This window comes from Gekko japonicus, unplaced genomic scaffold (genome assembly GCF_001447785.1).
Source record: "Gekko japonicus isolate JY-2015 unplaced genomic scaffold, Gekko_japonicus_V1.1 scaffold3418, whole genome shotgun sequence".
In the NCBI taxonomy this organism is placed as follows: domain Eukaryota; kingdom Metazoa; phylum Chordata; class Lepidosauria; order Squamata; family Gekkonidae; genus Gekko; species Gekko japonicus.
Genome location: NW_015174941.1, coordinates 9,073 through 19,775, shown reverse-complemented (window position 1 = coordinate 19,775; position 10,703 = coordinate 9,073). Strand labels below are relative to the sequence as shown.

The window sequence follows — 10,703 nt, the reverse complement described above, 5'->3', positions numbered from 1 at the left end:
TGGAACATTGGATTGCAAACTGCAGCCTGCAAACCCTCCCTTTCCTGGAACATTGGATTGCAAACTGCAGCCTGCAAACCCTCCCTTTCCTGGAACATTGGATTGCAAACTGCAGCCTGCAAAACCTCCCTTGCCTGGAACATTAGATTGCAAACTGCCGCCTGCAAACCCTCCCTTGCCTGGAACATTGGATTGCAACCTGCAGCCTGCGAACCCTCCCTTGCCTGGAACATTGGATTGCAAACTGCAGTCTGCAAACCCTCCCTTTGCCAGAACATTGGATTGCAAACTGCAGCCTGCAAAACCTCCCTTTGCCAGAACATTGGATTGCAAACTGCAGCCTGCAAACCCTCCCTTGCCTGGAACATTGGATTGCAAACTGCAGCCCTTGCCTCCAGTTCCACCCTTAGCAGTCCAGAGAACTGAAACAGGCCTATTGCAGCAGCAGTGCTTCCTGGGTGACGTCGTTGTAACCAATAGCAACCGCTGGCTTTCGCCATCCCTGCCTCTTTGTCCTCTGGGTACCAGGCATAGGTCGGTGCGACCGCTAGGCCTGCTGGGTAGTGTAGTCCTGGAGCCATTCCGGCTCTGGGAAGCGTGCGTGGAAACTTGAGACTTCCTGGCTTGGGAAGGAGACGGTCGCCTGGAGGCATTTCCAAGCACGCCGCTGCCAGGGTGGAGGCTTTCAGAAGCCTTTCTTGTGAGCCTGTTTCCTAGGGTAAGATGCTTTTGGACTGCAAGTCCCAGAATGCTGAGCAGAGAGGCGCTGCAGAAAGCTTGAAGATCTCCCCAGCCAGCTGCTAGGCTCTGGTGAGCAAAACAAGGTACAATGTAAAGCTGGGGAGGGATGGTGGGTGTGGGGGGAGTCGCAGCCAGGCAGTTCGAGGGAAGGCGCAGCGCAGTGCTGTGTGGAAGATGATCTCTCTTGCTTTTCTGTGCCAGCAGCAGCCGGATCCCCTGATCTCGGTCCTAATTTTGCAGCTGTGACACGTGGGCTTCCTCCCTGCGCCTCACCGTCTGCCTCCCATTCGCTACCAGGATGAACAAAGAGCTGGAGAGGACTGCATGATCCGTTTTGGAGTCCTCTTTGCAGAGTTTAAGGTAAAGGTCAAGGTTCCCTTGCTCGAAAGCCAGTCGAGTCCGACTCTAGGGTTGCGGCGCTCATCTCCGTTTCCAAGCCGAAGAGCCAGCGCTGTCCGAAGACGTTCCCGTGGTCATGTGGCTGGCATGACTAAACACCGAGGCGCACGGAACGCTGTTCCCTTCCCACTGAAGTGGTACCTATTTATCTCCTTGCAATGTCTTGCTTTCAAACTGCTAGGTTGGCAGGAGCTGGAACTAGAGATGGGAGCTCACTCCGTCCTGCGGCACACTCAGGTCTCGAACTGCTGAACTACTGACCTTCCACAGCCTGCAGTTCAGCGTCTTCACCACTTGAGCCACCGCAGCTCCTTTAGTGGTACCTGCCAGCTAAACTGGGAGAGAGGAAACCCCCCACCAAACACACTGAGTTTGGTGTAGTGGTTAAGAGTGGTGGACTCTAATATGGAGAACCAGGTTTGATTCCCCACTCCTCCTCCACTTGCACCTGGCTGGATGACCTTGGGCAAGCCATAGGTCTGGCACAGCTGTCCTTGAAAAAGAGCAGTTTCCATCAGAGCTCTCTCAGCCCCACCTACCTCCCAGGGTGTCTGTTGTGGGGAGGGGAGGTGGAGAAGATGACGATGGTATTGAATTTATACCCTGCCCTTCACTACCCGAAGGAGTCTCAGAGCAGCTTACAATCCCTTCCCCTCCCCACAACAGATACCCTGGGGGGTAGGTGGGGCCGAGAGGGCTCTCAGAGGCCTGCCCTTGAGAGAACTTGTGACTGACCCAAGGTCACGTCAGCTGGCTGCATGTGGAGAAGTGGGGAATCCGACCCGGTTCTCCCAGATTAGAGTCCGTGCTCCTAACCAGCTACACCAAACTGGCTCTTTTGAAAGAGAGATCTTTTGCGACACCAGCTGCCAGAGGTATCCTTTAAATGGATCTTCTTCCAAGGGAGATCCCAGCTTCTGTTCCTTGCAGTTGCGGGTAAAGCAACCTGGGCAGTTTCTCTCCTTGGGACCCTGCAGAGCGGCTGCCGGTCCGAGCAAAGATTGCTTCAGTTAGATGGAACGGCGGTCTGACTTGGTGTGAGGCGGCGTCATCCACGTTCAGGTGTCATCGATACATAGCGATGCGATCCTCGGTCTCTACCAGTGTTCCCTCTAAGCTGAGTTAGTGTGGGCTGGCTCACCGTTTTTTAGCCTCCGGCTCACACATTTTGGTCTTCGCTCAGGAAGGGCAAATGCAGCTGCCAAATCACTCACTCACAACTTTAATGCCAGGAGCTCACAAAGCTTGTGTTTCCCCATTGCACAGGATCTTGGGACAGATGGGCCCGAGAGACCCATTTTTCCTGCTATCGCTTATACTGAAGTGTTTCCTGGCGTTTCCTGAAGTTCTGGCATCCCTGGAATCCGATGGAGGCTGGTAAGTCAGTCGAAAACCGATTCCATCCCATCCTTCCTCCCAAGAAGCCACGCTTCTCCACGCCTTTTACCCTCACAACCTGTGTTCCCACTAAGCTGAGTGAGTGTGAGCTAGCTCACCGTTTTTTAGCCTCCGGCTCACACGTTTTTGTCTCAGCTCAGGAAGGATGGCTCCGGAGCAAACTGATTTATGCAGTAGCCAAATGGCTTGCTCTCACCTTTAACGCCAGTAGCTCACAAAGTGGAATTTTTGCTCACAAGACTCCACAGCTTAGAGGGAACTTTGCTCACAACAGCCCTGTGAGGTAGGTGGGGCCGAGGGAGAGCAGCAGGCCCAACTTCAAGCAGCCAGCTTCACGGCAATGAGAGGATTTGAAGTCTGGTCCCTCCAGTTCCAGTTTAGTACTCTAATCGCTGTCTCCCTCCAAGCTGAAGTCTCCATCTTGGACACACAAAGCTGCCTTATACTGAATCGGACCCTTGGGCAGTATTGTCCGCTCAGACTGGCAGGAGCTCTCCGGGGCTTCTTTCACATCACCCACTGCCTGGTCCCTTTTTTAAACTGGAGATGCCGGGAATTGAACCTGGGATCTTCTGCGTGCCAAGCAGGTGCTCCGCCACTGAGCCACGGCCCCTTCCCACTGGGGGACTTCCTGCTACGTTCCTAGCCTGTGTCCCAGAAAATTCTGTTCCTTGCAGTTGCGGGTAAAGCAACCTGGGCAGTTTCTCTCCTTGGGACCCTGCAGAGCGGCTGCCGGTCCGAGCAAAGATTGCTTCAGTTAGATGGAACGGCGGTCTGACTTGGTGTGAGGCGGCGTCATCCACGTTCAGGTGTCATCGATACATAGCGACGCGATCCTTGGGCTCTACCAGTGTTCCCTCTAAGCTGAGTTAGTGTGGGCTAGCTCACCGTTTTTTAGCCTCCGGCCCACACATCTTGGTCTTCGCTCAGGAAGGGCAAATGCAGCTGCCAAATCACTCACTCACAACTTTAATGCCAGGAGCTCACAAAGCTTGTGTTTCCGCATTGCACAGGATCTTGGGACAGATGGGCCCGAGAGAGCCATTTTTCCTGCTGTCGCTTATACTGAAGTGTTTCCTGGCGTTTCCTGAAGTTCTGGCATCCCTGGAATCCGATGGAGGCTGGTAAGTCAGTCGAAAACCGATTCCGTCCCATCCTTCCTCCCAAGAAACCACGCTTCTCCATGCCTTTTACCCTCACAACAACAGTGGCTTCTTTCACATCACTCACTGCCTGGTCCCTTTTTTAAACTGGAGATGCCGGGAATTGAACCTGGGATCTTCTGCGTGCCAAGCAGGTGCTCTGCCACTGAGCCACAGGCCCTTCCCACTTAGGACTTCCTGCTACGTTTCTAACCTGTGTCCCAGAAATCTCATCCCCTGCTAGAGTTACAGCCCCTAAATACTGAATGTAATGCAAGGAATATTGGGATGTTTTTACTACACTTTGGTGTAGCGGTTAAGAGCGCGGACTCTTAATCTGGGAGAACCGGGTTTGACCCCCCACTCCTCCACATGCAGCTGCTGGTGTGACCTTGGGTCATTCACAAGTTCTCTCAGAGAATGAGGAGAGGAAGGGAAGGCGATTAGAACCCGCTCTGAGACTCCGAGTGAACGGTGGGGTATAAATCCAACCCTCTTCTTCTTCTTCTTCCTCCTCCTTGTGTGGCATTGAGGTACCCAAGCTTCATCCCTACCCAAAATGAAGCAGTGCTTCACCTGGCTGTATTTCAGAGGTGTTCTCATTCGCTCTCACAGGTTGACCAGCCAGCACGCCGCTCTACTGGAGGAGGACAGCTGCACAGTGGAGAGAAGAGACGCCACCCTCACTTACGCCCAGTTCATTGAGCAGTTAAGTGAGCCCACCGTCTTATCCTCCCCTCTTGTCCTACCCACTTTTAGCAGAAGGGGGCAGTATCTACAAAATATGGCGACTGGGTCTCAATTGAGACAGTTGGCCCCTTGCTACAGGGAGCCAGCTGTGGTGTAGTGGTTAGGAGCGTGGATTCTAATCTGGGAGAACCGGGTTTGATTCCCCACTCCTCCACACGCGGCTGCTGGTGTGACCTTGGGCCAGTCACAAGTTCTCTCAGAGCTGTCCTCTCATGAGCAGTCCTCAAGAGAGCTCTCTCAGCGGGTTATAAAGGGCGGGTTATCAATCCAATCTCCTCTTCTTCTTTGTCACCTAAATAATTGAGTTTAAAAAAAATCTTAGCCGTTCGAGTCATGCTCAGTGTTTTGATTTTTATGCCCTTTTGGGTTCCGTTCAAACCCCCCCCCCCAGTGTAAATTATTGATTCTGGCGATGTCAGCCTTGTCTTGTGACAGGCGTAAAGAAACAAGCAGATTGTCTTTTCCAGGGTTCACAGCCAGCATCATCTTCCCAATCCTTAAGAAGCTCACCTATTAACACTTTCTGAATCATCTGCATGCTGATTCATTAGGAGGAAACGGCGTTGCTGATCAGACGGCTCCTGTCCGTTCCTCCACCTGATTGACTGCGGTGAAGGTGGAAGACCTGACTTAGGCTGAGTGCCGTGTGCTGTTTGGCTAGCAAACAATCCGTGGTGCTTTGGGCCTTTGTCGCCCACAAGCTGTTGCCCCTCAAGCACGAAGAATAGAGAGCACCACTTGCCCCAGACATAAGAACGTAAGAGAAGCCATGTTGGATCAGGCCTGTGGCCCATCCAGTCCAACACTCTGGGTCACACATCGGCCAAAAATACCAGGGGCCATCAGGAGGTCCACCAGTGGGGCCAGAACTCCAGAAGCCCTCCCACTGTTGCTGCCCCCCTAAGCACCAAGAATACAGAGCATCTCTTGCCCCAGACCGAGAGCTCCTATCTATACCTAACATAAGAACATAAGAGAAGCCAGTGTTGGATCAGGCCTGTGGCCCATCCAGTCCAACACTCAGTATCACACAGTGGCCAAAAATACCAGGGGCCATCAAGAGGTCCACCAGTGGGGCCAGGACACTAGAAGCCCTCCCACTGTTGACCCCCCCCCCAAGCACCAAGAAGACAGAGCATCACTTGCCCCAGAGCCCCTATCTATACCTTGTGGCTAATAGCCACTGATGGACCTCTGCTCCATATTAAGAACATAGGAGAAGCCACTGTTGGATCAGGCCAAAGGCCCATCCAGTCCAACACTCCGTGTCACACAGTGGCCAGAAATACCAGGTGCCATCAGGAGGTCCAGCAGTGGGGCCAGGACATTAAAAGCCCTCCCACTGTTGCCCCCCCCCCCAAGCACCAAGAATACAGAGCATCCCTTGCCCCAGACATAAGAACAGAAGAGAAGCCATGCTGGATCAGGCTAGTGGCCCATCCGGTCCAACACTCTGTATCACACAGTGGTCAAAACCCAGGGGCCATCAGGAGGTCCAGCAGTGGGGACAGAACTCCCACGGGGGTAAAGCATTTGTCCGTTATGGGCTCCAAATGCCCGTCCCTCCCCCCAGTCCATGTAGAAATGCACTGTCCCGCGGCACACAAGGGCTGATGCTTGTGGTTCTATCCAGCTTTATAATGTCGTCCTTCTCTTCCTCCAAGCTGCTTTGGGTAGCAGTGGGGACAGAACTCCTACGGGGGTAAAGCATTTGTCCGTTATGGGCTCCAAATGCCCCCCCCCCCAGTCCATGTAGAAATGCACTTTCCCTTTGTGCTGCCCCCCCCGTGTTTGCAGAGCGAGCTGTCCCGCAGCACACAAGGGCTGATGCTTGTGGTTCTATCCAGCTTTATAATGTCGTCCTTCTCTTCCTCCAAGCTGCTTTGGGTAGTGTGTGTGGCTCTCCTTGCGAGGACTCTTGTGTGTTAGGTTTGGCTGAGAGATGCCCGTGACTGTCACCCTGGGCTCCTTGGAGGAAGTTTTGGATTCTAGAGGTCCCCGGCAGTGTTCCCTCTAAGCTGAGTGAGTGTGAGCCAGCTCACAGTTTTTTTAGCCTCCAGCTCAGAGATTTTTGTCTTCGCTCAGGAAGGGATGGCTCCAAAGCACACGTAATTGATGCAGCAACCAAATCGATCGCTCACAACTTTAATGCCAGTGGCTCACAAGGTAGAATTTTTGCTTACAAGACTCCACACCTTAGAGGGAACACTGGTCCCCGGGTGTAGCCCATGACATAATTAGGAGTCGCACCTGTGCCTGAAAGCAGCCGTGTGCACACGCCCTCTGGAGGGTTCACAGGCTCCTGAGTACCGCAGAGGAACACAACTCAGCGATCTGTCGTCCGGTATTATAAGCATGACAGATGTCTTCTTAATTTCTCAGGTATGCCTTCGCCAGGCCAGTTATTCTCCAGGGAATAACCAACAATACGGTGAGTGCCCCCCCAGACTGTAGTTTTAGGTTAAATGTGGCTGGGAGGGACCAAGATGGGTGAGCAATGTGGTGGTTCTGTATGAAGAGAAGAGGAGATTGGACTTATTCCCCGCCCTTCACTACCCAAAGGAGCCTCAGTCAGAGCGACTCACAATCTCCTCTCCCTTCCCCTCCCCACAACAGACAGACACCCTGTGAGGTTGGTGGGGCTGAGAGAGCTCTTTTGAGGACTGCTCCTGAGAGAACAGCTCTGAGGGAACTGTGACTGACCCAAGGTCACACCAGCGGCTGCACGTGGAGGAGTGGGGAATCAAACCCGGTTCTCCCAGATTAGAGTCCGCACTCCTAACCACTACACCAAGCTGGCTGTCTGAACGCGTGAAGCTGCCTCATGCTAAGTTACGCCATCGATCTATCTAGCTTAATACAGTACGTTCCAACCAACAGTGGTTCTCCAAGGGAAAGGTCTTTTCCGGCATCTGCTACATGAAGATATCAGGATTTGAACTCCGGATCTTCTTGCCTGCAAAGCCCACTGAACTATAGCTTCTGTCTGTGGGTCACACTATATTTAAAGGTGCTGTTCGATTGGCATGAGACCCAATGTGGGATCAGGCCAGTGGCCGATCCAGTCCAACACTCTGTCACACAGAGACCAAAAATACTAGGGGCCATCAGGAGGTCCACCAGTGGGGCCAGGACACTAGAAGCTCTCCCACTGTCAACTGAGGGTTCAGGATTCTCACAATACAAGAACCCGTGGGCACTCCATGAAATTGCTGAGCGGTCGGGTTAGAACGGATAAAAGGAAGTCCTTCTTCACCCAACACTTGGAATTCACTGCCACAGGAAGTGGTGGCGGCTACAAGCATGGACGGCTTCAAAAGGGAATTAGATAAGCATATGGAGCAGAGGTCCATCAGTGGCTATTAGCCCCACAAGGTATAGATAGGGACTCCGGGGCAAGTGATGCTCTGTCTTCTTGGTGCTTGGGCGGGGGTCAACAGTGGGAGGGCTTCTAATGTCCTGGCCCCACTGCTGGACCTCCTGATGGCACTGGTATTTCTGGCCACTGTGGGACACAGAGTGTTGGACTGGATGGGCCTTTGGCCTGATCCAACATTGGCATCTCTTATGTTCTTATTCTGCAGCCTGGTGCTGGAGTCAGTGCCGCTTCAGGACCTGAGGTGGGGTGGGAGGGGATGTTCAGCCTGGCTGGCTTGGAAGGATGTGAAGTGCTCTTGGTGTCGCGGTTAAGAGCGGCGGTCTGTAATCTGGGAGAACCAGGTCTGATTTCCCCACTCCTCCACGTGCTACAGGAGGCTTGGGAAACTGCAGGCGGGGAGGAAATGTCTAAAGCGATAACGATAACAGTCAGCAGAGCAAAGCGATGAACATCAGAGACTCAGACGTGCGTGTATACTGACCGAATGACCAGGCAAGGGTCCGCTTCTGAGAGTTTTTTTGACTCTGTCTGCAACATTAGACCGTGTTTATCATTGCTCCCAGGATGTGACGGTTAGAGGTAACTCGCTTCCGATCTGTCTGTCTTGCTCCCTCTGTGTCTGCAGGAATTCCAGGAGTGCTGCACGAAGGCGAAGCTACTGGCCAGGTTCGGAGACCACCTGGTCCGCCTCAGCACCGCCAACACCTACTCGTACCGCAAAGGTGAGGGCAGGACCCACCCAGGTACTTTCCCCGGCGGTTGTGAGGATGGGGTTGGGGGCGAGCAGTCTGCGTCAATGTTCCGTCTAAACTGTGGAGTTCCTGTGAGCAAAGATTCTACTTTCTGAGCTACCGGCATTAAAGTTGTGAGCAGGTGATTTGGCGACTGCATAAATCAGTTTGCTCTGTAGCCCCATCCTTCCTGAGCGAAGACAAAAATGTGTGAGCCGGAGGCTAAAAACCTGTGACCTAGTTCACACTAACTCAGCTTAGAGAGAACACTGGTCTGCGTACACCTTTGCCCCCCCAAGTGACCGAAAGGATGGGTGCTTCTGGGGTTTGTTATAAGGAACATCGCATCTGCCGCTTTTCAGTTTCTCCTTTCCCAGGAGGGCGAAATTGACCGGAAGCTGCTTATTATCTGGTGTGGTCAATTTCAACCCTCCAAGGAATTACATAGGATGAAGAGAAGCAGTTGGCACTGCGGCCTGGGGACTAGCCAGAGGCAGTGTGTTTTACCGTGGCAGAGAAATGGTTCTAGTGGTTGAGGTCCCGGACCTGGATAGTCCAGGCAAGGCCAATCTCGGAAGCTAAGCAGGGCCGACTCCTGCAAGTACTTGAATGGGAGACCTCCAAGGAAACGTCCCGTGGCCCTTCCCAGCGCAAGCGTTAATCGTTTTGCGTCGGAATGTTTGCTGTGTGATGTAAAAAAATACATGTGCATGACGTTCTTCGCTTGGCTTTTTTTTTATATGTAAACTTAACTTTTTACGCTGTAGTGGTGGTGGGTGAATTCATTGCTTCAGCAGTCTGCTTTCTGTACCGGCTCCAGGATTCAACGACATGAAGCTTTTTAAAGCCATAATGGAATGATAAGGAATTGGAGAGGAAGGCCCCGACCTGCATAGCCCCAAGGCGAGCCCGATCCCGTCAGATCTCGGAAGCTCAGCAGGGTCGACTCTGGCAAGTACTTGGATGGGAGACCTCCAAGGAATACCAGCAATTGGGAGGCGGGGGCAGGCTCTATTCAGCCACCTCTCGGAATATCCTCCAGGACCCCAGTAGGGGTCAGTCACCAGAGGTCGCCATAGCTTCCAGGCGCACACACACTCACACATGCACATATGAAAAATACAAACCAACCAACCAAGAAGAGTCGTAGAAGGCGCTTCGCGGCCTTTGTGGGAAACACAGCGGCTGCCACGTTCTCTCAGCGTCCTGTTTTTCCGTTCCAGTCGACCTGCCCTTCCAAGATTATGTGGATCAATTGCTGGAACCGCAGGACCTGGCCTCTCTGGGGAGTGGTGAGTGAGGCCCTTCCTTCCTCTTGAGTGATGCCGTTTCGTTAACCTCGGCCCGTTGAGCAGCAGGATTCTGTCGACTGGTGTCAGCCGTGTCAATTAAATAGAGGCACTGTGTTCAGAGACAGACCTTTGGCGTGACTCGGCGGAGTCCGTCTCCCAAGGAAGATTCTGCTTGCGGAAAACTGAGGAATTTCAGACAGACGATATAATCCGGGAGAGGAACGGTTCCCAAACGGTTTCTGGTCTGTCATTTCAGACAGAACTGTTTTAGAAATGGCTCCCTACCGAAATATATTTGTAATTTCAGACACAAACGCTTCTGTCCCGTTTAGGAAACGGGGCTGAAGCGTTTTACCTGTCAACCGCTTCCAAGTAGTCTTCAGTTTCCTCTCCCGGTTCCGATACTCCTTTTCCCGCCGTTTTTCACTTGCGCGAGCGATCTCCGGCTTTTTTTTTTAAAAAAATATGTTTTCTTTATAGCATTATAGCGCTATAACGGAACAGCAGTATATCAACCCCACTGGAATGCCTGGAGTGTTATAGTGCTATAGCGCTATTAAGCGAACATTTTTTTTTTAAAAAGCCAGAGATCGCCCGCGCGGGCAAAAAATGGCGGGGGAAAAGTGGTGCAGTCTGAAATGAGGAGGGCAGGGAGGTTTGCCCCAGGGCTTCGTTCTCGTGGCCCTTTCTGGGAAATGCCGATCGCCACTTTGGGGTCAGGAAGCCATTTTTCTAAAAAAGCCGGAGATCGCCCGCGCGGGCAAAAAATGGCGGGGGAAAAGTGGTGCAGTCTGAAATGAGGAGGGCAGGGAGGTTTGCCCCAGGGCTTCGTTCTCGTGGCCCTTTCTGGGCAATGCCGCTCGACACTTTA

The 10,703-nt window shown here is 52.8% G+C and overlaps 1 protein-coding gene across 1 annotated transcript in view; it reads left to right on the top strand.

The window, feature by feature from the left end:
- Positions 1 to 3,564: 3,564 nt before the first annotated feature.
- The window catches only part of JMJD8 (jumonji domain containing 8), a gene marked incomplete at its 3' end in the record, with an annotated part of 12,996 nt that continues 5,857 nt past the window's right edge, over positions 3,565 to 10,703 (top strand). Inside the window, exons 1-5 of the mRNA XM_015425103.1 lie at positions 3,565 to 3,662; positions 4,296 to 4,388; positions 6,813 to 6,861; positions 8,435 to 8,531; positions 9,764 to 9,832. Coding sequence (XP_015280589.1) covers positions 3,565 to 3,662; positions 4,296 to 4,388; positions 6,813 to 6,861; positions 8,435 to 8,531; positions 9,764 to 9,832 — 406 coding nt within the window. The remainder of the gene's footprint in view (positions 3,663 to 4,295; positions 4,389 to 6,812; positions 6,862 to 8,434; positions 8,532 to 9,763; positions 9,833 to 10,703) is intronic.